The sequence below is a fragment of the Prionailurus bengalensis genome, chromosome E2 (assembly GCF_016509475.1).
Source record: "Prionailurus bengalensis isolate Pbe53 chromosome E2, Fcat_Pben_1.1_paternal_pri, whole genome shotgun sequence".
Taxonomy (NCBI): domain Eukaryota; kingdom Metazoa; phylum Chordata; class Mammalia; order Carnivora; family Felidae; genus Prionailurus; species Prionailurus bengalensis.
Window position 1 is genome coordinate 11,083,868 of NC_057352.1, and position 27,999 is coordinate 11,111,866.

Consider the following 27,999-nt stretch of genomic DNA (forward strand, 5'->3'; position numbering starts at 1 on the left):
AAATAAACTTTAAAAAAATTGAAAAATAACAAATGGATTCAGCTCCTCCATCCTTAGTCGCAGGTGTTTCCTGGGGAGGCTGAAGGTAGGCTCCACTCACCTGGAGTCCTCATGCCCCTCCCCTTTTAGCAGCACTGCCTCCTGTGTTGCAATGTGAGATGAGTAGGTTCCCCAGGTGTGGGTAACGGTGTCTATCGAAGTCTCTGTATAAGGCCCCAGACCCAGCTCTTCTGCTGCCCTGCCATCGACTGCCCTGGAGCTGTATCGAGAACCATGGTGCCCAGGACCCTTGGTAAGGGCACTCCAGCCCCAAGCTTCTGTGACATCACACCCCTAATGCACCTCTGAACCTCAGACCTAATGCTCTCCTGCCCACCCATGCTTGGCTTCCTACTTGGTAATCACCCCCAGGTTATCTCTGACTTCATCGGTCCTAACCTGCAAAAATATTAGACTCAGCTCTTCCCCTGGCCCTCCCTGCCACCCTGAGTCAACATCCACCCTGAGCTGTTCCCAACAGCGAAAGGAGGTCAGTGACGTCACGTTGTGCACCCTGGTGGCGACCAGAAGGCTCCTCTCTCGCATTATTTGCGTTCCCCTTCTGCTTCTCAGCTGCTGTCTGGATTTCTGAACTCCTGAGCTCAGGCTCAGAGGGAATCGCAGGTGAGAGCAGGCGTAGCGAGAAGGGAAGAAGGGATGATACTATGGATGGAGGTAGGGGCTCCAGAGGTCCCAGACTAATCCTCGGAATCCAATCCAGCTCTGAGTCCCCCAGATCCTGGACTGTGGATGGCACAGCTGGTGCTCAGGTGTAGAGACCCCTGTTACCCCATGGAGCAGTGCTGTGGTGAGGGGGCCTGACTCGGGGGTTCCAGGTGAACCTGCTGACTTTGCTTCCAGCACTGTTTTCCCAAGTCCTTGAGCTCTCAGAACAGGCTGCTGGGAGGTTGAAGGTCCCAGGCATGAGGCTCGATTGCACCAGGATCTGTGCCCATGTGAGGGGTCTATTCACATTCAGGCTCAGGGAGGAAGGAGAAGTGGATGGAGTTTTGTCATCTATGGTCCATTCAGATGAGCAATGCCTGCTGTGTTCATAACACTTCCTTTTGGGTAACTACGAGTCTCCAGCAACTCCTTCTGTGTACTTCCTGCCCCTCCCCCCTTCTCCTTCCCCTCTCTTCTCCTCTCGCTCAAGTTGAATGAAGAGTAGCCCAACCACCTTCCAGAATTGCTTTTTATCCAAGCCACCCTAGGAATCCAGCGAGAGCCCACCCCACACCCATTTAGCTGCTCATTCGCTCTCATCCCCACCCCTGACAACCACCAATGTGCATTCTGTCTCCATGGATTTTCCTACTAGTTTAGATATTTCGTTTAAATGGAATCAATCAGGGGTGCCTGGGTGGTTCAGTCGGTTGAGCATCCGACTCTTGGTTTCAGCTCAGGTCATGATCTCATGGTTTGTGGGTTTGAGCCCCACATCCGACTCTGCATAGACAGTGCAGAGCCTGCTTGGGGTTTCCCTCTCCCCCCCTCTCTCTCTGCCCCTCCCCAGCTTGATCTGTGTCTCAAAAAATAAATAAACATAAAAATTAAAGGGAATCAATCATACCATACATGACTTTTTATGTTACTTTCATCTTCCCCTTTGCATAATATTTTTGTGGCTTATTGACACTGTAGAATTTACCAGTACTAATTCCTTTTTTAAAAAGTGTATTTATTTTGAGGGGGGGGTTGGGGAGGGGCAGAGAGTGAGGGAGAGAGACAGAATCCCAAGCAGTGCACTTAGCACTCGGAGCCTGACGCGGGGCTTGAACTCATGAACCATGAGATCATAACCTGGGCAGAGATCAAGAATCAGATGTTTAACCAACTGAGCCATCCAGGTGCCCCTACTTCATTCCTTTTTATAGCTGAGTAATATTCCACCCTGTCTATATACCACAATTTGTTTATCCATGCATTGTTTAATGGGCATTTGGGCTGTTCCCATCTTTTGGGCACTGGGAATAGTACTGTTATGAACATGTGTATATGTGTATTTGAGTACCTGTTCTCACGTCTTCAGGGTATATACCTAGGAGTAGAATTTCTGGGTCAAATGGTAATTCTATGTTTAGCTCTTTGAGGAGCTGTCAAACTGTTTTCCACGGTTGCTAAACCATTTTATATTCCTATCAGCAATGTACGAGGGTTCAGATTTCTCCACCTCCTTCCCTATCCTTGTGATTTTCCACTTTTCTTTTTATTACAGCCACCCTCGTGGATGTGAAGAGATAGCCTATAGTTTTAATTTGCACTCCCTTAATGAACAGTGATGAGCGTCTCTTCATGTGCTGACTGGCTGTCTGTACGTCCTTTTGGAAAAGTGGATACTTTTTCCACTTTTAAACTGGGGTGTCTTTTATTATTGAGCTCTAGGAGTTTTTCAACAAATTCTGGATACTTACCTCTTATCATATATGTGATTTACAAATACTTCCTCCCATTACGTGATTGTCTTTTCACTCCCTTGATATTTTTGTGGGCAGCACACAGGTTTTCATTTTGATAAATTCTATTTTTTTTTTTCTTGGTCTCTTGTGCTTTTGATGTCATAGCCAAGAAAACATGGCCTAAACCCAAGGTCATTAAGATTTACTCCACTGTTTTCTGCTAATGATTTTATGGTGTTAGCTCTTATATTTAGGTCTATGATCAATGTGAAGTTAATCTTTGTGTATGGTATGGGAGAGATCCTTCTTTCTCTTCTTCTCCACATCCTTCTTCTCTTTTGCACACAGACACCCAGTTTTCCCAGCACCATTTGTTGAAAAGATTATTCTTTTCCCTGGTTCATTGCCATAGCACTTTTGTTGAAATTTAATTGACCGTAATTACACTGGTTTATTTCTCGACTGTCGATTCGGCCCATTGATCTACATGTGAGTCCCTTAGGTCAATACCACACGGAATTAACTAGTATAGCTTTGGAGTAAGCTTTGAAATGATGGCGCATCAGTTCAACAACTTTGTTCTTTGCTTTGGCTGCTCTGGGTCCCTTGCATTTCAGTATGAATCTTAGGATCAGCTTGCTCATTTCTGCAAAGAAACCAGCTAGCATTTTGACAGGAATGGCGTTGAACTTATAGGTCAATTTGGGAGCACTGGCGTGTTACCAGTATTACATTTTTCAACTCATGTACATTTATGGAGCTCGATTTATTTACACGTTCTTGAAATTCTTTCAACAGCTGTATTGTTTTCAGTGTGCCCGTTCTGCGCTCCCCTTGTTAAATTTATTAACAAGCATTTTATTATTGTTGGTACTATTGTAAGTGGAATTTTTTTTTAATTTTTAATGTTTATTTATTTTTGAGAGAGAGACAGAGTGTGAGCAGGGGAGGGGCAGAGAGAGGGGGGGAGACAGAATCCGAAGCAGGCTCCAGGCTCCGAGTTGTCAGCACAGAGCCCGACACTGGGCTCAAACTCATGGACCATGAGATCATGACCTGGGCTGAAGTCAGACGCTTAACCGACTGTGCCACCCAGGCGCCCCTGTCTTTGGTTTTGATAGTAGGGTTATATTAGCCTCATAAACTGAGTTGGGAAGTTCTGTTGTTTTATTTTTTGAAATTTATGGGGCACCTGAATGGCTCAGTCGGTTAAGTGTCTGACTTCAGCTCAGGTCATGATCTCATGGCTCGTGAGTTTGAGCCCCATGTCGGGCTCGGTACTGACAGCTCAGAGCCTGGAGCCTGCTTCGAATTCTGTGTCTCCCTCTCTCTCTGCCCCTCCCCTGCTCATGCTCTCTCTGTCTCAAAAAAACAAAAAAACAACCCAACATTCTTTTTCAAAGTTTATGAATGATTGGCATTAATTTAAGGATGGTTTTTTTTCTTGGTCATTTTAGCTACAGTTTTGTCGACTCTGTTAATCTTTTCAAAGAACACACTTTTAATTTTATTGATTTTCCGTGTTGTTTTTTCTATTCTCCATTTCATTTACTTTCCTTGGTATCATCACTGTTTCCTTGGTTCTGCTCCCCTGGGTTTGTTTGCTCTTATTTTTCCAGTCAGAAGACTGAATTATTGCTTTGAGATCTTTCTTCTCTTATCAAATAGGCGTTACGTCTATAAATTCTCTGCCATCACTGCTGTAAGCTGTGTGCCACATGTTTTGATACATGGTGTTTTCGTTTTCATTTGTCTCAAACCATTTTTGAATTTCCTTTGTGACTTTAGATTTCCTTGACCCACTGGTTATTTTACTAGGAACTGGCTCTTATATTGCTGCATATTTGTGAGCCTCCCAAATTTCCTTCTGTTATTTACTGCTCCTTGAATTCCACTGTGGTCAGAGAACGTACTTGGTATGGTTTCAATCCTTTTATATTATTGAGGCTTTTCCTATGGCTTAGAATATGGTAGAGCTTATAGAATGTTACACGTGTACTTGAAAGAATGTGTACTTTGCTATTTTGAAGTGTTCTACAGATGTTTGTTAGGTTTAATTGGCTTCTAGTGCTTTTACAAGTATCCTATATTCTTTTTTTTTTTTAAGAGAAAGAGAGCAGGAGTTGGGGAGATGGGGCAGAGGGAGAAAGAGAGAGAGAGAGAGAGGGAGAGAGAACACGACAAAATCTCAAGCAGGCTCCATGTTCAGCTCAGAGGCCCATGCAGGGCTCCATCCCATGACCCTGGGATCATGACCTGAGCTGAAATCAAGAGTCGGACACTCAACAGACTGAACCACCCAGGTACCCCCAAGTATTCTATACTCTTGATGACCATCTATCTGCTGTTTTGTTCTATTATTGAAAATGGGGTGTTGAAGTCTCCAGCTATTGCTGGATTATGTATCTTTTTTGTTTGTTTGTTTAGAACTCAAAACCTTTATTTGCACTGTAAAAGGGAAGAAAAGTGATTGGTAACCGCGTGTGTGATGCAACAGAATTAGTTCTTACCATAGAGAGCAACACATCAGCACTCTAACCACCTACTCTTATAGCTCTGATTTCACAAGAGCATACATACCCAAACATATTTCCCCACACGTGCATGACTAATACTCGCTAAGTTCCAGTGACAATAACTGTATTACACCTAGGTCACTGGTAAAGAACTGAACTATCATGCCAATATTTTTAAACATTTAAAAAAAAAAAAAAAAGCCCAGAAGGCAGAAAAATCCCAAGGGAAAAAAGTATTGGGGATTTTAAATTTTTTAAGTGAAAATTTGTTTAAAATTTTTTTAAGTTTATTTACTCTCTCAATAGAGACAAAGAGACAGAGCGTGAATAGGGGAGGAGCAGAGAAAAGGGAGACACAGAAGCTGAAGCAGGCTCCAGGTTCTGAGCCGTCATCACAGAGCCCGATGTGGGGCTCAAACTCACAAACTGCGAGATTGTGACCTGAGCTGAAGTCAGACTCCCAACCGACTGAGTCACCCAGGTGCCCCAGGCGCCCCAATTTTTAAAATGAAATTTAAAGGGACGAAGGACATGACAAAAAGCCACTGGTATTACTTTACCAATTCAATAGATGCATCTCAGAAATGACTATTATCATAAAGGGGTTTCAGATCTTTCCCTGAATTTTTATAAGCAGGCCACATCTAGTAAAGGTCCCACCTCCCCAGTTTTGCTTTACTCCCTAAACTGATTTTGGCCAGTAGTTTCCCCTCTAGTACTGGGTCATCTCAGAAGTACCTTAGGGCCACCTCGGTGGCTCAGATGGTTAAGTGTCCGACCCCTGGCTTAGGCTCAGGTCATGATCTCACAGTTCATGAGTTCGAGCCCTGCATGGGACTCTGCACTGACAGCACAGAGACTACCTGGGATTCTCTCTCTCTCCCTCTCTCTCTGCCCCTCTGCCCCCTCTGAAAATAAATAAGTAAACATTTTTTAAAAAGCACATTAGACAAACAAGCTGACAGGTGGGGCCCATCGGGAGTGTCCAGATCCAAAGACCTCAGTTTACCCTAAGCTTCCCTCTACCTGGGCTGCACGCTCAAGTGCCACCTCACATGCCATCCGTTACTTACCGTTAACATTATTATGATCTGCCCTTGAGCCATATGCTCTTCGGATCCTCACAACGATCCATGGGGGGAGAAATCCGCAAACTGTCACTCTCCTCTGGTTCCCTGCCTCGAGTTCATGGAGACTGCGCCCTTCTGCTAGATCACGTGATGACCGTGAGCAGGGTCCCAAATAGCTCTCCAGAGAGTAAATAAAGTGGTTTGGGACAGAGTTGCTTGAAAGTTCTAAGGATAAGGTACCTGGGAGACACAGAAATGGCAGGTGTTTTGTAGGGGAGGAAACTTAAAACAAATGGACAAGCCATCCTCTCTGCATCCTCACTAATACTGGGGCCACCACACGGAGGAAACCGCACTCACTATCTGATATGCGGTAGCCCAGGAGGTGGGGGCTCAGGTTATGGAGGAAGAGGACACTTTCCATCTGCAAGTCATAGAAGATGGACCCAGACCTTTGCCTCCTGTTTTATCCGTATGATCTCATGGTTACCTGCCTCTGTGTGCTTTCAAAGCAAGGACAGCTGTGGAATGCGTGAACTTGGGCACTAACCCGGTCACGTGATTGCATTTATAAACACCCTTCGGGTCGCCTCCGTTCTTTCCCATTTCCTGCATCTCTCCAACTCCATCCCTAGTCGTGGGGGGGGGGGGGCAGAAGGCGCAATACAGGTAAGGGGAGCTCCAAGTCCAAGACCCTTTCAAGCCCAGCCGTATCCCCAAAGCAGCCCTGCACCCAAATTCTCTCCTTGTCAATCTTACCCCAGCTTCCTTCCTCTTCCTTTCCATCCTCTGGATATCTTTAACACCTGCCCCACCCCCTCTCCCACCTGGGAAACTCCACTGCACTCTTAGAATCCTAAGCTATGGCATCCCAAGTTTTTCCTGCATTCACTCCCCTTTAAAGGGTCCGGGCTGCTCAGACCCAGCTGTCTAGACTCTTACATGCATCAGAAACTAGCCCTTAGGCAGAGGTGGCCCCAAACCCAAGCCTGTAGAGCAAATCTGGAGCCAAGCCTTCCCCATACTGGCCTGCCCTCCCTGAGGCCAGTCAACCCAGTGGCCGCATTCCAGCCCCATCCTCAACCTCCTTTCCCTCTCCTCCAGCTCCTGTGTGTGTATTAGTCTTTCTTCTCCTCCAGCACTCAAAGGCTGTCACAGGTGAGTACCAGGATGGGGAAGAATGAAGAGGGACGAGGCTCCCCTTGGGAAGTGGGGTCACGGTTCACAGAGGGCTCCTGACTGGGGGAGTTAGTGCCGGGACCTCCTTGGGCTCACACCAGCAATCTCTGCCCAGATGCCCCCATGGGCCCAGGGCTGTGGCTATGTCAGCAGGCGCCCAGGTGTGGGGACAAGATCTACAACCCCTTGGAGCAGTGCTGTAATGATGACACCATCCTGCCCCTGAATCGGACCAACCTCTGTGGCCCTAATTGCACTTTCTGGCCCTGCTTTGAGCTCTGCTGTCCTGAGTCCTTTGACCCCAAGAAGTATGTTGTGAAGTTGAAGGTTCTGGGCGTGAAGTCTCAATGCTATTCCTCCCCCATCTCCGGGGACTGTGCCAGGTAAGGACCTTGCCCCTGGCTGAGGAAAAGAGGGTAGGGATGAGGAGAAAGGAGGAAGGGAGTGTGGGTGTCTAGGCCATTCCTTTTGAGGACACCCTGCTCACTTAATCTCCAGCAGGGACGCAAATCTTATCATTCATCCCCTTGTCTGTGCTTCATAATTTATTGGTTCCTCCTTCTTTGCAGCAGAAAGACGTTTTCTCATTTGGAAAGATATTGAAGAAAATAAATTTCCACTAAGGCAGCTTGGAAAGGAAGGCTGGGGCAGGCATCAGCATCTGGGCAATGAAGAGCCTGGGATTTCCACCTTGGAGAGACCTTAGCTGACTGCCACTTGGTTTTCCCAGTGTGCTCCATTTTAACGTCTGCCCATTATCTCTGTCACTGCTCCCTTGTCCTTCGGTCCCTCTGTCCTGATTCACCACCCTTGCTGATACGTGCTAATCAATCACCTCACGGAGGTGCCGTGTACCATAGGCACCCGTGATTCTTTGGTGGCTCTAGGAAACCCCTTTTGCTATTAAATATCCATGGGATTCTGCTGCAAAAACAATGTGCTCTTCAGACTCGTAACTTCTCTGGAGAAGATTTTCCAGCATGTATCAGACTTGCTTGCACTTCTGTATGGCCTCCTAACTTAAGAGATATGACAGGTGCCAGTAGGCCTATTGGGCAACTCCTAGCTGCTGAGTTCATTATGGTTCAAGTTGCTAATGGCATGTGGGAAAGAGTCTTCATTCTTGCAAGAGCAGAGTGGAAGGATCTAGTAAGGCTCATAGGCTTCACCCTTAGAGATAACGCCCAAGAGAGATTACTACAGTGTTCTGTGTCCAGCCCTTGGGAAAGAGGATTTCTGATTGCCCTAAGTTACCTGAAGGAGTAACAGAAGTGTCATCAAAATGGTGAAATGGAAGTTTTCTACCATCTTCCCCTCAAAGAGCATTGATTTTGACGATCACCTACCATTCGAGAGTTTAGCTCAGCCACTCCACGGTGCTGGTGCCTCAAAATCCTTTTTATTTGGCCAAGCAGCGTTCAGGGAACCTTAAACTGGCACCCTCCCCCATTCCCCCGTGCAAGTGCATACCCCACATAAAAGCCTGCTGAGTCAGAAGCAAATCTAAGTTCCTGATCTCCCTAACAGCCCTTAAGGTCAACAGTCTCCCTTACCCCCCAGGGCCTTCCCCTGGGTGCCCCTTAGATAAGATCCCTGCGGACCTTACCGAAACACTGCCCTTTATGGTTTAAATGGACCAATCTGGCCTTAGCCCAGGGACCCCAAAACATTCCACTCATAGACCTAAATAAAGGCATGTGCCCAGAGTCCTGCCTCTCTCTCTCTCTCTCTCTCTCTCTCTCTGCCTGCACCCTGCCTTGACCACCTCATGTGGCCCCTTGCGTCTTGCCAGGTACTTCTTCTAGAACCTGTAACAAATTATTTATTTCAATTTCTCTTGTGATCTTTAATTGAACCTTGGCTTACCAGCTAGTTGGCCCTCCATGCTCCGCTTAACAACTGTTAATTTAACAAAGTCGTAACACCCACAAACAAGGCTGCCTTTGTGGAAATCTGGGGTCCAACACAGAAGTTCCAGCACACCACTGGAGGGGAAAGAAAGAAAGAAAGAAAGAAAGAAAGAAAGAAAGGGAGGGAAGAAGGAAGGAAGGAAGGAAGGGAGGGAGGATGGAAGGAAGGGAGGATGGAAGGAAGGAAGGAAGGAAGGGGAAAGGAAAGCTAAGATTGGCCACACTGGAAAGGGTAAGAGAAACCATTTCACCCGATTCTCATTACACCTCCCCAAGGCAGCACAGTTGAGCGCCTGGAGAGACCTTCTCAGCCTGTGGTTTCTCCCATGGGGAAGGTGAGAGCCTGTGGGTAAGCACGTGGCTTCCCCAGCTGTGTGGAATGATGCCAAAGAGATTAACCTCTTCCTTACCCCATCCAGAAATCAGAGATGTGCTACATGACTGGGGAACGGGGAGAGGCTGGGAGAAGAGAAGCTAGGGTCTTGAGGGCATAAAGGTGCTACAGATCCTACGAATTACTTTGCACACACCACCAGGAAGCCCATCCGTGAGCGACTAGGGATGCCTCACCTGTAGATCCCTCCAAGTGGCCCACAGGCACCTCCAATCCCGTGTGCATCTCTACCCACCCCCCCCCACACTCATCCTAGTGCATGCCCCAGGGGGGCAGCCAGTTCACATTGGTTTTGCATACAGCTAGAGAGCACACGTAGGACACTGATCCAGCTCTGCAGGACGGCTAGAAGGCACACAAACTCGGGCATTCAGCACTGCCCAGGGAAAACAAATGGGAGGCTGTCAGCACCTGGCTTGCCTTTGCAGTATCAAGAGAAGGCACCCAATTTTAAGAATTCCACCCAGGGGCGCCTGGGTGGCCCAGTCGGTTAAGCGTCCGGCTTTGGCTCAGGTCATGATCTCACGGCTCGCCAAGTCTGAGCCCCGCTCAGGCTCCTTGCTGACAGCTCGGAGCCTGGAGCCTGCTTTGGATTCTGTGTCTCCCTTTCTCTCTCTCTCTCTGCCCCTACCCCCACTTGCTCGCTCTCTCAAAAATAAATAAACATTGAAAAAAAAAAAAAAAAGAATTTCACCCAAAGCAGGAACAAGTAGTGTGGAGCAGGAGTATCCATAGAAAAGGTCTAGGGGCACCTGGGTGGCTCAGTTGGTTAAGCGTCTGACTTCGGCTCAGGTCATGATCGCACGGCTCGTGGGTTCAAGCCCCGCGTCGGGCTCTGTGCCGACAGCTCAGAGCCCGGAGCCTGCTTCGGATTCTGTGTCTCCCTCTCTCTCTGTCCCTCCCCCACTTGCTCTCTGTCTCTCTCTCAAAAATAAAGGAACTTAAAGTAACATTTTAAAAACATAAAAAAGAAAAGGTCTAAGAAAGCCTCAGAATCCCTAACAGGATCGATGGAAGGTATTTCCCAAAGCCAGTCAGTAAGACTGGAAGAGGTGACTGCTTCTTCCAATGCAAAGACAGCAATGCCAGGATTCAAGAGACATGGAAAGTCAAGGAAACAGGACACTGCAAGTGGAACACAATGACTGTCTAGTAACTAGTAACTGACCACAAAGAAATGGAAACCTGCTATTTACCTCACAAAGAATTCGAAATGGTTGGGCTTTTTTTTTTTTTAATTTTTTTAACATTTATTCATCTTTCAGAGACAGAGACAGAGCATGAGCGGGGAAGGGGCAGAGACAGGGAGGCACAGAATCCAAAGCAGGCTCCAGGCTCTGAGCCATCAGCCCAGAGCCCGACGCGGGGCTCGAACTCACAAACTGTGAGATCATGACCTGAGCCGAAGTCAGACACCCAACTGACTGAGCCAACCAGGTGCCCCGAAATGGTTGTTTTGAAGAAGCTCCATGAGCTACAAGAAAACACAGAAAGACAATTCAATGAACTCAGGGAAACAATACACTATCAAAGTGAAAAGTCTGACAGAGAAATAGGAATCATAAGAGCCAAACAGAAATTCCAGAGCTGAAGAAGTGAATGAATGAAGTGAAAAAAATGAAATAGAGAGCATCAGTGGCAGACATGATCAAGCAGAGGAAAGACTCTGTAAAGTGGTAGACAAGTCAGTCAAAATTATCTAATCAGAGGAGAAAGAAGAAAAAAGAAAGAAAAAGAGTTAAAAAGTTTTTTTTAGGTTTATTTATTTGAGAGAGAGAAAGCACACGTGGGTGTTGGGCAGAGAGAGGGGAGAGAGAGAATCCCAAGCAGGCTCCACACTGTCAGCACAGAGCCCGACGTGGGCTCAAACCCATGAACTGTGAGATCGTGACCTGAGCTGAAACCAAGAGTCAGACACTTAACTGACTGAGCCACCCAGATGCCCCCCAAAAAGAGTTTTAAAAACTAAACTGTGAGGGGCACCTGGCTGGCTTAGTTTGAGGAGCATGCAACTCTTCATCTTGGGGTCATGAGTTCAAGCCCCACATTGGGGGTAGAGACTGATTTAAAATAAAATTAAAAATTAGAAAAAAAAAAAAACAACAAAACCTTAAAAGCCTAACCTGTGAACAACGGGATGCCATCAAAACAAAACAAAAAAATGCATCATTGGAGTAACAGAGAGGGAGAAAAGAGCAAAAAGCTTATTTAACAAAATAATGGCTGAGAATTTCCCAAATCTGGGGAGAGATTCAAGCATCCAAGTTCATGAAGCTCCTAACCCACTCCCCCAAATTTCAACCCAAAGAAATGTTCTCCAAGATACATTATAATAAAACTGCCTAAAATCAAAGATCAAGAGAATTTTAAAAGCAGCAAGGGAAAAAAACTCCTCACAAATAAGGGAAATTGCCTAAGTCTATGGTGGAGAATGAGACGACATATTCTACGTTCTGGGGGGAAAACAATCTGCCAAGCAAGAGTACTTTACCCAGCACAGGTGTCCCTCAGAAAAGAGTGAGATAAAGACTTTTTCCTAGACAAACAAAAGCTGAGGGAGTTGATCACCAGTAGATCTGCCTTCAAGAAATGCTGAAAAGAGTATTTCTTTTTTGTTGTTGTTGTTGTTAAGTTTTATTTATTTATTTTTAGAGACAGAGTACAAGTGGGCGAGGGGCAGAGACAGAGGGAGAGAGAGAATCCCAAGCAGGCTCTATGCTGTCGGCACAGAGTCCGACTCCAGGCTCGAAATCAGGAACCGTGAGATCCCGACCTGAGCTGAAATCAAGAGTCAGATCCTTAACCAACTGAGCCACCCAAGTGCCCCGCTTTCACTCATGTTAACTAAACTCAGTGCAGTAGCTGTTTGACAATTTATGTAAGTCAAATCATTATGCTGTACACCTTAAGCTTCTACAGTGATGTACGTCAATTATATCTCAGGAAAAGTGGGGGGGGGGATGTAAACATCTTGAGACAGACAGAAATGGAGACACAATATACCAACACCTATGGGATGGCAGCGAAAGCCGTTCTAAGAGGGAATGTGATCAAAGCCAACATTAAGAAAGTAGGATCTCAAGTAAACAACCTAACTTTACACCATAAGGAACAAGAAGAAGATGAACAAACTAAGCTCGAAGTTGGCAGAAGGAAGAAAATAACAAAGATCAGTACAGAAATGAGTGAAATGGAGACTAGAAAGACAATACAAAAAAAAAAAATCAATGAAACTAAGAGTTGGTTTTTCGGAAAACAGACAGACACAACAGACAAACCTTTAGCTGAACTATCAAGAAAAAAAAAGAGGACTCAAATAAGCAGAAGTATAAATGAATGAAGAGGCATTGCAACTGACACCAGGAAAACACTGTGGTTCTTAAAAGACTACTATGAACAAGTATATGCCAACAATTTGAGTAACCTAAAAGAAATTAATAAATTCCTAGAAACATACAACCTACCAAGACTTAATCGTGAAGAAAGAGAAATGATGAAGAGACCAATAATGACCTGATGGTTTCACTGGTGAATCCTAGCAAACGTTGAAAGAAGAATTAACAGCCAGCCCTCTCAAATTCTTCCAAAAATCTGAAGGAGAGGGAATTATTTCTGAACTCATTTTACAAGGCCAGTGTTACCCTGATACCAAAACCAGACAAGGACACTAACAGAAAATTACAGATCAATATCCCTGATGAAACAGATGCAAAAATCCTCAACAAAACATCAGCAAGTTGAATTCAACAACACATAAAAAGCGGGCACCCGGGTGGTTCAGTCAATTGAGCCTCTGACTCTTTTTTTTTTTAATTTTTTTTAATGTTTATCTTATTTTTGAGACAGAGGGAGACAGAGTGCGAGTGGGGGAGGGGCAGAGAGAGAGGGAGACACAGAGTCTGAAACTGAGCCTCTGACTCTTGATCTTGGGTCATGTCACAGTCTCACGGTTCGTGAGTTTTTTTTTTTTCAACGTTTATTTATTTTTTGGGGGACAGAGAGAGACAGAGCATGAACGGGGGAGGGGCAGAGAGAGGAAGACACAGAATCGGAAACAGGCTCCAGGCTCTGAGCCATCAGCCCAGAGCCTGACTCGGGGCTTGAACTCACGGTCACGGTTCGTGAGTTTGAGCCACACATGTGGCTCTGTGCTGACAGCACAGGACCTGTTTGGGATTCTCTCTCTCTCTCTGCCCCTCCCCACTCACACACTCTCTCTAAATAAATAAATAAACTTAAAAAAAAAACACATAAAAAGGGTCACACACTATGACCAAATAGGATTATTTTTAGGTTTTATTTAAGTAATCTCTACACCCCACTCAGGACTCGAACCCATGACCCCAAGATCAAGAGTTGCGTGGTCTTTCAGCTGAGCCAGCAAGGCGCCCCAGATGGGATTTATTTTTGCACTGCAAAGGTGGTTCAACATACACGAGTAAAAGATGTGATACACCACATTAACAAAATGAAGGACAAAAAAGGGTAGATATACATACTTACACACACACACACACACACACACACACACGCAGAGAGGGATTTCTAAGAGAACCTCTGGTAGGAATGGTGGTTCAACAGGGACACAGGTATCAAGACAATGTGGAGGTCCTCTCGCGGAGGACTTAAAGGGATGATTCTGAAAAGAGCCGTTTCCGTCTTGCAAAATGCCATGCAGTGTGGTTTCCGGAGCCAAGACACTGAGACGGAGACTGAGACACCCTTAGAACACATTTGTGAAATGTGGTCTTGATTTTCTGTGGCTCTTTCCTCTTTTTTTCACGGGAAATGTACTTGTGGTAGAATTCTGTGTAGGGAAGATACAGGCAGTTCGTTTACTCGACACATTTGTCGATCTGTCAACAGTGTGTAATGCCAGGTAAACCAGACCAAGCAGATTCACAGCGTGGCGGAAAGACAAAAGACACCGACAGGCCATCTGCGAAAATACATACAATGAAGACAGTGGAGGCAGTGACAATGGGGGGGGGAGGGGCTCTCAAGGTAGGGCAGGAGAGGGAATCTGGAGGACCAAGGGCTTTTTCGTTCTGAGGAACAGGTGAGAGAACATTCTGGGCAGAGGAAGAAGCGAGTGAGGAGGCCCTCAGATGAGAAAGGAAGACTGGACATCGGGAGAACTAAGAGGAGGCCAAATACACTGCTGAGGGGCATGATTAGGCAGGGCCTTCTAGGATGATGAAGGGTTTGCCTGATTTCCAAAAGGCAACGGGACACCAGTAGAGGCGTTCAGGTGGAGTGAAGCGGCCATTCTGGCTGCCGTGCGCGCGTAAGATGTGAGGAGTAGAGTATTGCCAGTGTGAATGGGTTCAAGGAGCCTTGGCAATTATTGAGGCAGTTGTGCATGGCTTGTTTGAATCCAGGGGCAGAGGTAACAAGGAGGAAGTGCTAGTGGACTCAGAATTAGCACTGAAGAAAAAAGGGGGCACCTGGGTGGCTCAGTCGGTTGAGCGTCCGACTTCGGCTCAGGTCATGATCACACGGTTCGTGAGTTCGAGCCCCGCATCGGGCTCTGTGCTGACAGCTCGGAGCCTGGAGCCTGCTTCGGATTCTGTGCCTCCCTCTCCCTCTGCCCCATCCCTGCTCTCGAGCTCTTGCTCAAAAAGAAATAAACATTAAAAAAGACAAGGACTCATGTCACAGCTTAACGTAATAGAGAAATCTGTAGTATTTGCAGGTTATCACAAAATTTGTTTGTTTGCTATAATAGCAGCAGACATTTACCAAACCACTAGGTTCTTGGCTGCGGGAGTCCTCATTATCAGGGTTCATTATCTGAGTCCTGCAATTACCAGATTGCATGGGGAAATAAAAGCTGTTGTCACAAGAATATTAAACTGACCCTTAGTGCAGTAGTCCCCACCAGCACGTATGTCCCTGTTCAGCACTAGTGTGTAATCCTCTCTCACCACAGAAACTTCCTTATGGGCCAGCCTCTCTGTGACCCTCTGATGCAAGGTGCAATTGCAGATCTTACGAAAGACGCTTGGTTACAAAAAGTCTTTGAAAGCCAAGTGGGGGGGGAGGGGTGGGGAAAGTGATGGAATCCCACTCAAACCCCTTGACCAACTGGTATCTGACAGAGACAGACCAGTTAACTTTTTTTTTAAGTTTATTTATTTATTTTGAGAGAGAGAGAGAGAGAGAGACAGTATGAGTGGGAAGGGGCAAAGAGAGAGAGAAAGGAGAGAGGGAGAATTCCAAGCAGGCTCCTTGCTGTCAGCATGGAGCCCAATGTGGGGCTCAAACTCATGAATCTTGAGATCATGACTGGAGCCAAAGTCAGAGACTCAACTGAATGAGCCGCCCAGGCACCCTGACTAGTTAACTTTTGAATAAACTATCATCCACAAGGATAATGGCATGATGAGCCTTCAAAAAAGTATGATACAGGGATCAAAGGAGTAAGAGAGGTCTCTGGGGACCTCGTCAGCACCCTAGAATAATTTTCCAAAAATTAAGTTTATGACTTAGGTTATAAAAGCTAGATGTGAGGGGCGCCTGGGTGGCTTAGTCGGTTGGGCATCCGACTTCAGCTCAGGTCATGATCTCACAGTCCGTGAGTTCGAGCCCCGCGTCGGGCTCTGTGCTGACAGCTCAGAGCCTGGAGCCTGTTTCAGATTCTGTGTCTCCCCCTCTCTGCCCCTTCCCCGCCATGCTCTGTCTCTCTCTGTCTCTCAAATATGAATAAACGTTAAAAAAAAATTTTAATAAAAATAAATAAATAAATAAAAGCTAGACGTGAAATAATTTTGTAGGAAAAATTCTCATCTATCACCCTCCTCCCCCACCAAAAAAAACCCATCATTTGATTCATTGTTTATTTGAAGAATGAATCTCATACTGCTGTTATAGTCTAAATTTTGTTCAGTTAAAGATAGGCCTATTTTTAAAATAAAGGGTTTTTTTCCCCAATTTTTTTATGGTGGTGAAATACAAATAACATAAAATTTGCCACCTTATCTGTTTAAAAGTGTACAGTTCAGTGACATTAGGTACATGCATGCTGCTGTGTGACCATCACCAAACAAAAAAACAGAGGGGGATAAAATTATATGATCATCTCAACAGATAACAGAAAAAGCATTTGACAAAATTCAACACTCTTTCATGGTTTAAAAAAAAACAACTCTCTGGGCACCTGAGTGTCTCGGCTCGTTAAATGTCTTTTTTTTTTTTCTACGTTTTATTCATTTTTTGAGAGAGACAGACAGACAGATTGCAAGTGGGGGAGGGCCAGAGAGAGAGGGAGACACAGAATCCAAAGCAGGCTCCAGGCTCGGAGCTGTTCAGCACAGAGCCCGATGTGGGGCTTGAACTCATGAACCGCGAGATCATGACCTGAGCTGAGGTCTGACACTTAACCGACTGAGCCACCCAATGCACCCCAAGTGGCCAACTCTTGATTTTGGCGCAGGTCATGATCTCACAGTTCATGGGTTCGAGCCCTGCATAGGGCTCTGCATTGACAGTGCAGAGCCTGCTTGGGATTCTCTCCCTCCCTCTTTCTTTGCCCCTTCCCCACCTCCCTTCTCTGAAAATGAATAAATAAACTTAAAACTCTCAACACATTAGGAATAGAGGGAATATACCTCAACATAACGAAGGCTGTAAATTACAATCCCAGGGATAACATCCCATTCAATAATGAAAGGTTGAAAGCTTCTAAGATCGAGATCATGACAAGGATGCTCACTCTTACCACTTCATTTCAATATAGTACCAGAAGTCCTAGCCAGAGCAATTAGGCAAGAAAAAGAAATAACGGGCATCCAAACCAGAAAGGAACAAGTAAGATGGTCTCTGTGGATGCCATGACCTCATATATAGAAAACCCTTTTCTTCATTTCTACCAATACAACTTATCACTACATGTCTATTTTGTGTACTTAAAGCTATCTGCAGTAGACCCTTCAACAACACGGATTTGAAGTGCACGGGCCTACCTACATGTGGATTTTTTTTATAGTACTATAAAATTTATACAGTACTATAAATTTTTTTTACAGACATTATGAACGTCTTTTCCGTTCTTCATGATTTTCTTTTTTTCTACTTTAAAAAATTGTTTTAATGTTTATTTATTTTTGAGAGAGAGGGAGCACAAGCAGAGGAGGGGTAGAGAGAGAGGGAGACACAGAATCTGAAGCAGGCTCCAGGCTCTGAGCTGTCAGCCCAGAGCCCAACGTGGGGTTCAAACTCACAAACCACAAGATCATGACCTGAGCTGAGGTCGGACGCTTAACCCATTGAGCCACCCAGGTGTCTCTTCTTCATGATTTTTTTAATGACATTTTCCTGTCTCTAGCTTATTTTATTGTAAGAATACAGTCTATAATACAATGAACATACAACATATGTGTTAACTGTTTATGTTCTGAGTAAGGTTTCTCAGTCAACCATAGGCTATTAGTAGTCAAGTTTTGGGGACATAAAAGTTATACATGATTTTTGACTGCACAGGGGGTTGGCATCTCACCCCTGCATTGTTCAAGGGGCAAGTGTAGTTACATTCTGGAGCTGAGTCTTTTTTTTTCTTTTCTAAGTTTATTTACTTATTTTGAGAGAGGGAGAGCGCACAAGCAGGGGAGGGGCAGAGAGAGACGGGGAGAGAATCCCAAGCAGGCTTACCAACTGCGAGATCGCGACCTCAGCTGAAACCAAGAGTCAGACGCTTAACTGACTGAGCCACGAGCCAGCCCGGGAACTGAGCATTAAAAAGCCAGTCTTCAGAATTTTTAAAGGAGGAAGCCATAAAGGAAGTAGAGCTACAGGGGGAAAGATTGCATTCTGCACTAGAAATCGGTTAAAAATCTCCTTCAGTAGGGGCCCCTGGGTGGCTCAGATCATGATCTCACAGTTCATGAGTTCAAGCCCCGTGTTGGGCTCTGTCCTGACAGCTCAGAGCCTGGAGCCTGCTTGGGATTCTGTGTCTCCCCTCTCTCTGCCCTTCCCCCACACACACTCAGTCTCTCTCTCTCACAAGTAAACATTAAAAAAAAAAAAAAATATATATATATATATATATATATATATATTTTTTTTTTTTTTTTAAATCCCTTTTGGTAAGGTAACGTTCTCTTTTGGTCAATATATTCTATCCTTGCAGTGTTATTTCAACAAAGTGGTCCTGGACATATTCCAAGAATTCATAAACGGTTGCTACGTCCTGTTTCAGCAAGAAACTTGTAATTGTGCATAGCTTTCTTACTTTAATATCTTACTGCTTTGGCAGTAATGGCAAAAATAGAATTTCTGTATTCTTAAGTACCATAAATGTTTTTGGGTTTTTTTGGGTTTTTTTGTTTTTTAATTTTTTTTTTCAACGTTTATTTATTTTTGGGACAGAGAGAGACAGAGCATGAACGGGGGAGGGGCAGAGAGAGAGGGAGACACAGAATCGGAAACAGGCTCCAGGCTCCGAGCCATCAGCCCAGAGCCCGACGCGGGGCTCGAACGCCCGGACCGCGAGATCGTGACCTGGCTGAAGTCGGACGCTTAACCGACTGCACCACCCAGGCGCCCCAATGTTTTTGTTTTTTTAAGGAAACATTTTCCATCTGATGAAATACAAAGCCCAAGTTTCTGCTAGTATTCATACTTGAACCAATATATTGAGGCTTGCTTCACTTAAATAAATATACGAATGAGGCCGCCAGTCGGTTGACTACACTGACCTGGAGGCTGAGGACCCAGGTCTGTGGTCCCAGGGACACCTGATGGACAGAAGTGCAGCGTGACCACCTACCTGCCTGCAGGCCCCAGCAGAGGTCTGTCCCTGCCACCTCCTCCATTCAGCTCCAAGTAACACTGACCCAGGAGGCATTTTGTTGAGCAAATCTGAGAAACCGCGAAAGACCGGATCACGGGTACTTTCCTATTGTTTTCACAGCCCACGAATCGGAATCTATGTTCTATAAAGGTTGACACAGATTCACGTGGATTCTTGATCAGTTACCACCACCAGCATTTGGGAGAAACAGAAACTCTCTTCTCCAGAAATAGGGACCCGCTGGGCTCATGTTTTAAATAGAGTGTTTTTTTCCTTCATGAAAATGAGGCCCAGATGCTCACAGGGCGTCTCCCACACTGCTGGTAAATCAGGGAAGAGCCAGAAGAGGCTGCAGGGAATGTTGCTTCTCCCCAGGGACTCAGCGCCTCCTTCTGGTGAGAGATTTAAAGAACACCAGGCAGGACCAGGGAGAGCCCTGCTGGCCGGTCTGGGAGCAACCCCACCCGGGTTCTGAGTGTCTGGTTCTTCCTTTCCTTTATAAGAAATAGAGAAATCTGGGGCATCCGGGTGGCTCAACTGGTTGAGCACCCGACCTGGGCTCAGGTCATGATTTCGCAGTTTATGAGCTCGAGTCCCGCATTGGGCTCTCTGCTGTCAGTGCCGAGCCTCCTTCCGATCCTCCCTCCCTCTCTCTCTCTGCACCTCCCCTGCTCATGTTCTCTCTCTCAATTAAAAATAAGCATTAAAAAAAAAAAAAGAAATAGAGAAATCCTACAGAAATACACAAGTAAACCACAATGTGAGGAAAGCTTCCAGGAAGGTTTGAGTGCTGAGACCTACCTTTCCCAAATTTTTATAAGCTTACGCATTACAAAAATGAGTACACAACAAAATAGAAACATGGGGAGAAATATCCTTAGAATAGGAATGCCTCTCCTGGGAGCTGACTAGCTTTTAAAATCTAGATCCGGACGACAATCCAAACCAGAGACTATGACTCAGGGGAAGGGAAATAGGTCCCAGAGAAAGGGATTCCTTAAGTCACTGGCTTGCCTCTGAATGTGGTTTAGATCCTTCCATTGTTTTATTAGATTTTTCTCTCCCTTTTCCCAAGTGTTTAGAACTTGAGTGGATTGAGAAAGGGGGGAGGCAGGGAGTAATATTCCAAAACCCCTTAACCCAAGCTTGCGGGGACAGTGCAGAGCCGGCTTGGGATTCTCTTTCTCTCCCTCTCTCTCTGCCCCTCCCCTGCTCACACTGTCTCTGTCTCTCTCACAATAAATAAATAAACTTAAAAAAAAATCTTTTAAGTGTTAAAAGAGAAAATTATAGCTTTGAGTTATACTTCATTAAATATTAATGTGATCTTCCTTGCTTTGCTTTATATTACATTTACCCCATGTATCTGTATTTATAGCTATGTATTCAGCTTTCTTTGCCTTTTTTTAAAAGAGATATTCCACAGAATTTATTTTATTCACATATTGTGATAACCAATGTGTCTGGTCTTATTTAAGGCATTTAACTTTTTTTCTACATAGTATGATTTTCCTTTTTTTTTTTTTTTAATGTACTTACTTTTCTTGAATAGACCGTATCTGTGGGTCTGTGTGTGCACGCGTATGCTCACACAAATGCACACGTCTTTTACCTTTTTTCTCCACTATGATTATTTGGAAACATACTATCTGTTCTTTTATTCCGTGGGCTTCTATATACAAATGCCTCACAAAGGTAATAAAACACAGTTCTCCCTTTCTTTGTCAATAGAAAATGGAACAGTAACTATACCTCTTTCCTGATGTGCACCCATAATCTCAAACCCCAATATCAAGCTTTAAAGTTGGAAAACTTTGCAGTTATATTTACTATTTTAATTTATCCCAATATTTCAGTATTCTGTTTTTGAACATCTAATGATCAACACACTGATGTTCTGTAACCCATCAGTATCAGGCACCGTGATAAATTGGGGTCAATTCTCAGCTTCAAGGACTGCCCACCACTAGACAATCTGCCTGTAAGTTTCTTTTTTTTTTAAGATTTTATTTTATTAAAAAAATTTTTTTTAATGTTTATTTTTCAGAGAGAGAGAGAGAGAGAGAGAAAGAGTCAGAGCACGAGCAGGGGAGGAGGAGAGACAGAGAGACACAAAATCCAAAGCAGGCTCCAGGCTCTGAGCTGTCAGTGCAGAGCCTGATGCGGGGCTCAAACCCACAGACCGCAAGATCGTGACCTGAGCCGAAGTCCAATGCTCAACCGACTGAGCCACACAGGAGCCCCTTAAGATTTTATTTTTAAGTAATCTCTACACCCTATGTGGGGCTCGAACCCACAACCCCGAGATCAAGAGTCGCACGCCCCACCGACCGAGCCAGCCAGGCGCCCCTGACTGTAAGTTTCCTAATTCACACAACTGAAGAGTGGTTTTGCATGGAGTCCAAAATCAAGATGTGTAAGGACCTGTCCTCCCATCCTACATCCAGAAGGCTTACAGCAACTTGTGGAGTCCAAAACAATTCTGTGACACAGCAGGAATGTGTGAGATTAGCATAATAACAAGATGAACCAAAGTGTAAGAAATTCAATTAAGCATCCAACCACCCACCTCCAGCATCCGCTCCAGGTGTGGCCTCCCCCCCCGCAAGTCCAACATCAACTTTTTCTCATTTTAAGCCTTGCAATGACATACCTCTGTTTCTTGGTTTGTCTGTAAGGCTCCCTTCTTCCTTCTCATTTTTATGAGCTATTTGTAATTTTTTTTAGGAGTAATGGCATTTATGACCATTTCCCCCCTACCTTTGTTTTTTCTCTATTTTTTTTCACCCAGGCAAAGCAATACAATGTCCTACACCTCAGTTAGTTTAGCTCATTAAAGTCAGTTTGGGATGCCTGGGTGGCTCAGTCGTTAAGCATCCGACTTCAGCTCAGGTCATGATCTCACAGTTGGTGAGTCCGAGTCCCCTGTCGTCGGTTGAGCATGAGCCCTGCATCGGGTGAGCTCCAGGCCTGCATCGGGTAAAAACACGGGCCCCAGGTGAGCCCCACTACCCTCTCTCCCTCCTTCTCTCTCTCTCTGCCCCTCGTTCACTTGCACCCTCTCTCTCTCAAACCAATCAATCGATCAATAAATAATGTCAGTTTGGAAAAACAACTTTTATTCAGCAAGATCTTTCTTTTTTTACGCCGTCTATAAACGTCACTGGACTAGTTATATCTTTGGGGCAGAGACTTACTCATTAGGCCACTTGCTGGTGATGAGCTGGCCTGTTTTACTTGCCACTTGCTCCCGCATTTAGATAAAAATAAGCTCTGATGAATTTTTCCCCGTGGCATGACATTTCTCTCTCAAGAGTCTTTGCAGAACACTTGTCCTGGTCATAATCCAGCGTCAGCTACCGTCTATTTGCGCGCGGTCTCGAATTTCTGGCTCATCACGGGCTTTTTTCGGTCTCGGATTTTGAAACATCTGTTCTGGTTTATTTATGCTCATGGACCAATGCACCATTCCAAACCACCAGAGAGCTTCTCTGAGCACAGGGAAGGATTGTGCTTCCCAAGCTTCCCGACCACGTGAGGCAGATGAGGGGGATGAAGATCGCAGACGGCATCTCCCCCTCGGGTTTCTGCCCCTCCCGAACCCTAGATTCACACCTGAGCTCCCTCGATCCTGAATGATGCTCCTGGCCAATCTCGATCTAGGGCCAGATCTGAAAGCTCCGGGTTATTTTAGGTTTTGTTTTTCTCCGTCCTTTCTTTTTCCCTTTCCTTGTTGGAACTTAATATTCTCTTAATGAAATTCATCTTACATTTGTTGTTGTTCTTCCCCTGTAAATTTCCAGCTTCCAGACACGGGATGGATAGTAGTAATTCCAGTCGTGTCCTAGGAAATGCTGAATGAGGACCCGTAGCAGGGCAATAAGATGAGTTCAAGGCCAGCCATGATAAATGAGAGTAACTTATTATTTTTTTAATTGAAATGTTTATGTATTTATTTTTGAGAGAGGAGAGAGAGAGAGAGAGAGAGAGAGAGAGAGAGAGAGAGAGAGGACAGAGGATGGGAAGAGTTCTCTGCGCTGACGGCAGTGAGCTGATGTGGGCGGGGCTTGAACTCAGGAAGTGTGAGATCATAACCTGGGCTGAAGTCTGACGCCCAATCGACTAAGCCAGCCAGGTGCCCTATAGCTCTTGTTTTTAGGAATGGGCTTAACATTTACTATCAGGACGCAGACACCTGTCAGTTTCTCTGACCGGAGCTGCTCCTCCCTGGTCCCTGCTCAAAGCAGCCCCTGCGCCTCACCCAATGCCCGCCAGGGGCACTCTGCTCCTATTCGTCCAGTCCAGACCCACTACCTGTGACTTGGGCTCACCCCTTGCCAGAGCCTCTCACGGTAAGGGATGTGTCCCTGTCCTACATCATCTGTGAAGTCGACATAGGCACCTGGAACCTCGAGACTGGGATGGGAATTTTACTCAGTTGGATCCAAGGGATTCAGGGTGCCCATGCTGAAAACACGTGCGGGTGAACACACACACACACACACACGATCGCCCCTATCTCACAGATTCTGGATTCTAGAATATGGGAGCCAGATCTCCCTTTATATACCTTCTCAGCACACCCATGATAGTATTAACCTCTAGCCCATACCTGGCAGAGAAATGAATCTGAGGAGGAGGAGGAGGTGAAGACCACCCACTCCCTTTTAAGAGGGAGGTATGGGCAGATCAGCTAGCGATTGTGGCCTCCATGACACTGGTCATGGGGAAGCAAGAGGGATTTGGTGGCCTTGTCCTCCCCCAATACCTACACAGCATCCCACCAAGGCTGCCCCCCCACCCGGGGCAAATCTAGACTGAGGAGTGGGTCTCCACTTAAAAGAGACACAGGTCCTGACCTCCCAAGAATCCTTCTCCATTTCTGCCCTAAACAGATGTCAAGCAGGGATGCTCATCTGTGACAAACCCCACCCCTGGAGGAGGGGACAGCGAGTGACCTTCACCTTAACCATGAAGTAATTCTGGGAGCCTAAGGCTGGGGCAGCATTGCTTGGAGCAGACTGTGGATGAAGTTTACACAGTGCTGCATGGAGTCAGAACTCGTCCCCCCATCTCATGTGTGGCTGGCACAACACTAGGTGAGTGCCCACCTAGTGGACACTGGAGGAGACAGAGCTGGTGTGGCCCAAGCAGCAGGGCAGGTGGGTCCCAGCCTGGGCCCTCTGGGAGCCACACCCCACCCCGAGTTTCCTGGTCCCTTCTGGACTCACCTAGGGCTCCAAGTGGGCAGACACGGGTGAGGGTCTAGACAACAAACGAGAGCCAGTGGGAGAGGAGAGGGATGGGGGGGCGGGGGGCCGATGGGGCAGCCGCAGGTCCACCTGGGAGCCCAGCCTGAGGCAGGGGAAGGCTGTGGGGGTCTCTGTCCTCACTGAGGCTCAGGGAAAGGTTAAGAGCAGATCCAGGATGAAATCAAGTCCTCTGTGTTCAGGTGCCTTGGGATATAGGTCTCTGGCTGGAGAGGGGATGCATCTCTTGGGAGAGATGGGTTTAGTGTTCTCAGGAATGTGGGTATTTCCTGGGTAGGAGGAACAGGAAGAGGGTTCTTTAGATCAGGCGGCTCAGATGCAGTCAGGCTATAAAGGGGGCTGAGCTCACACGTGTTGCATTATGTATATGACCAACAGTAGTATTTAGGGAATTAGGGGGCTCCCAGCTGGCTCAGTTGGAAGGGTGGAGGTGTGTGAGACTCGTGATCTCAGGGTCGTGGGTTCGAGACCCATGTTGGGTATAGAGATTACTAAATAAGAAATAAACTTAAAAAAATTTAGAGGGTTCGGTTTGGAGTCGGAACCAAGAGAGGTATGGCACCGGGCACGAGTTTGGAAACTGAAGCAGGGATGTGGATGGGGCTGGGCCCGGGGGCGTGGAACGGGTGTCACTATGATGGAGCGAGTCTTCACTCCCCTCGTAGCCCAGGATGGAAATCGTTGAGAAGCTCAACCTAGGGTAGGGCCATGCTGAGTCCGCCGAGGTCTGGAGCGGCCCAGGAAGCGAGCAATGAGTCAGTCTTCAGTAGCTCACACCTAAGGGCAGACCAGCCAATCAATCCCCTCCTAAGGAAACTATGTGCTTGCCGGTGATTCTCAAACAGTCTGCTGGGGAGCTTAGGAGTGGCCTGATCTGAACTGCCCAATCAGAAACGGGTCAGTAAAGGCTGGGCCAGCTGGCTGCAAAACGTTCCAGTCCTGATCATTCTCCTTCATTGGCCTACACCCTCTTCAGAAGCGATGATACCACGAAGGTGTATCTTAGGTAAGGAGGACCCCAAATCTCACCCCATCCCCCATGCAGTTCCCACACCCCAACGTCATCCCAGTCTCCTCCCCACCCCTGGCCACCTCAGAAGCACCTCTGACAAACAGCTCCGTTCTTTAACAAACCATAAACCTTCTGTCTGTCTGGGAGCCCAGTCTCCCCTTAATACTCGTCCCCCAGAAAGCCTCAGCAGCTCATGACCTGTTTGAGCTAGCTCCCTTGCAGGGATAGCCCCAAACCAAATTCTGCACCTTTATTATTATTTTTAATGTTTATTTATTTATCTTGAGGGGGGAGGGGCACAGAGAGAGAGAAAGAGGAAGAGAGAGGATCCGTGCTGTCAGCACAGAGCCGAGGTGGGGCTCGAACCCACGAACCATGAGATCATGACCCGAGTTGAAATCAAGGGTTGATCGCTTAACTAAGCCACCCAGGTGCCACCCCCCAAAATCCGTACCTTTAAACCACCCTAACCTGGCTTTCTTCCCTACTCATCTGCCTTCCCTGAGGACCCCACGGCCATTTTCCCCACCCCACTTTCCTCCTTGAGATATAATGATTTCCTCCTTGATCATTCAGATAACCAAAATGTATTTCTCACGTACATTTGGTCTTCACAAATTCCTGAAAATGACTCAGAGCCATAAAAGTGAAAGGAAGGCGACTTTTGAACCCCACCCAAGAATGGGAGCTGGTAGCCAGGAGCACCAAGCAGGCAGACGAAGGAGGGGAACATTCATTCTCACCTTCCCCACCTCCTGGGAGGGGAGAAGGGCCAGAGACCGAATCGGCCAATGGCCAATGATTAATCAGTCATGATTATGCAATGAAGCCCCATAAAAACCCATGATTAATCAGTCATGATTAATCAGTCATGATTATGCCCCATAAAAACCCAAAAGGACTGGGTTTGGAGGGCTTCCAGGTCGGTAAGCAGGTGGAGACTGGGGAGCATGGTATGCCTGGAGAGGCTCAGGAACCTTCCCCAGACCTTGCCAAGTGCATCTCTTCATCTGGCTGCTGATTCATATCCTTTATCAGAGCTTTTAATAAACCGATAACATAAGCAGGGGTTCCCCCAAGTTCTGTGAGCTGCTCCAGCAAGCCGGACGAACCTAAGGAGGTCACTGGAACCTCCAATCTGTAGCCGGTGAGTCAGAGGCACAGGTGACAGCCCAGGTGGGATTGTGACTAGTGTCTGCGGTGAGGGGTGGGGGACAGTCTTGCGGGACTGAGCCCTTAACCTGTTAGGAGCTGATGCTATCTCTGGGTAGACAGTGTCAGGACTGAGTTGAATTCTCAGACACCCGCTGGTATCTGAGAATGGCCTGGTGTTGTGTAGGCGTGAATTGGGAATTCCGACTGGAAAAGAGCCCACTTTATTTTTCCCGTAGGAGTTCCTGTCTGCATAACAATTTTCTTCCTCCAGGGTTCAAAGGCAGTGGCAGGTAAGACCAAGGAGAGAGAATGGGGAGGGAGGAAGCTGCCCTGGGCATCTGTCCCTCCTTGGACGCCCACCATCAGTGTCTCCACCAGATGCCCCCACGGGCTCAGGTCTGTGGCTGTGCCAGCCCGCCCCTCGGTGTGGGGACCAGGTCTACGACCCCTTGCAGCACTGCTGTAGCGATGACACCATCCTGCCCCTGAACCGGACTCGCCAATGTGGCCCCAACTGCACCTTCTGGCCCTGCCTGGAGCTCTGCTGTCCCGAGTCCTTTGGCCCCAAGAGGTTTGTTGTGAAGTTGAAGGTCCTGGGTACCCAGTCCCAGTGCCCTTCGTCGCCCATCTCCAGGATCTGCCCCAGGTAAAGGCCCCAACTGCTCGCGGCTGAGGGAAGGAAGCAGGGATGAGGGACACAGAGGGTTCTGGGGGGATCCCCTTCCTGTTATTTTTATCTCCGGCCATTTCTGGAAACTTCCCACTCTTTTCCTTGTCTCCGTCTCATAATTTCCTAATTTTTCTTTCTCTGCAGCTGAAGGAAACCTCTCTAGGCGAGCTCCTGACAAAAATGGAATGCTTTGCATTTGCCAGCACAGACCCGCATATATCACCAGCTTCCCGCCCTCCCCACCACCCCCCCCCCACAGCCCCCTGCAGGGTTGGCAGGAAAACAGAGAAGCCAACTGACCTGACCTGCAACCTGCCTGCTGGTCCCCGTGCTGCCCATCTTTGAACACTCAGAGACTCCCCCACGACCTTCAACTCCTTGTGCCTCAGTCACTCACCTGTAAAATAAGCATGTTACCCATCTCCTTGACGGACGTTTTGAGGAAGACGCGCGGGATTTGAGTATTAGGGTGAACAGGATGGGATGGAAACTCTTGAAAAATCTGCATGTGTATTTTGAAATGGAGACAAATAAAAAATATAAATTAGCCCAAGGCCTGTGTAATTTAGAAAGCTCCTTCTAGAATATCAGATGG

The 27,999-nt window shown here is 46.5% G+C and overlaps 2 protein-coding genes and 1 long non-coding RNA gene across 4 annotated transcripts; 2 read left to right on the top strand and 1 right to left on the bottom strand.

Annotated features, from left to right (window-relative positions):
• LOC122494946 (insulin growth factor-like family member 3) lies at positions 1–8,136 on the top strand. Its single transcript, XM_043600527.1, has 4 exons — positions 1–292; positions 7,129–7,182; positions 7,319–7,586; positions 7,773–8,136. Exons 1-4 carry the CDS (start codon positions 274–276, stop codon positions 7,804–7,806), a joined length of 375 nt encoding a protein of 124 aa, XP_043456462.1. The 5' UTR covers positions 1–273; the 3' UTR covers positions 7,807–8,136.
• Positions 5,833–27,766, bottom strand: LOC122494956. Its single transcript, XR_006300302.1, has 3 exons — positions 27,662–27,766; positions 24,525–24,528; positions 5,833–6,074 (listed from the first exon to the last, which is right to left on the bottom strand). It is a non-coding gene; the product is annotated as an uncharacterized LOC122494956 (long non-coding RNA).
• LOC122494948 (insulin growth factor-like family member 3) lies at positions 25,445–27,957 on the top strand. Of its 2 annotated transcripts, none has more exons than XM_043600528.1 (4): positions 25,445–25,573; positions 26,971–27,024; positions 27,101–27,380; positions 27,549–27,957. In XM_043600528.1, the coding sequence occupies exons 1-4, from the start codon at positions 25,549–25,551 to the stop codon at positions 27,550–27,552; spliced, it is 363 nt and encodes a 120-aa protein (XP_043456463.1). In that variant the 5' UTR covers positions 25,445–25,548; the 3' UTR covers positions 27,553–27,957. The 2 variants fall into 2 exon arrangements, with proteins under 2 accessions (XP_043456463.1, XP_043456464.1); XM_043600529.1 differs by having other exon boundaries at positions 25,446–25,573; positions 27,113–27,380.
• Positions 27,958–27,999: the final 42 nt, after the last annotated feature.

What these genes read in the sequence shown, in the direction of transcription:
- LOC122494946 (XM_043600527.1), top strand. An exon ending in GCACTCAAAGGCTGTCACAG is followed by an intron (nt 7,183 to 7,318) that starts GTGAGTACCAGG and finishes ATCTCTGCCCAG; the next exon opens with ATGCCCCCATGGGCCCAGGG. An exon ending in ATCTCCGGGGACTGTGCCAG is followed by an intron (nt 7,587 to 7,772) that starts GTAAGGACCTTG and finishes CCTTCTTTGCAG; the next exon opens with CAGAAAGACGTTTTCTCATT.
- LOC122494948 (XM_043600528.1), top strand. Translation starts at nt 25,549, where the DNA reads ATGATACCACGAAGGTGTATCTTAG. An exon ending in ACCACGAAGGTGTATCTTAG is followed by an intron (nt 25,574 to 26,970) that starts GTAAGGAGGACC and finishes TTTTTCCCGTAG; the next exon opens with GAGTTCCTGTCTGCATAACA. An exon ending in GGGTTCAAAGGCAGTGGCAG is followed by an intron (nt 27,025 to 27,100) that starts GTAAGACCAAGG and finishes GCCCACCATCAG; the next exon opens with TGTCTCCACCAGATGCCCCC.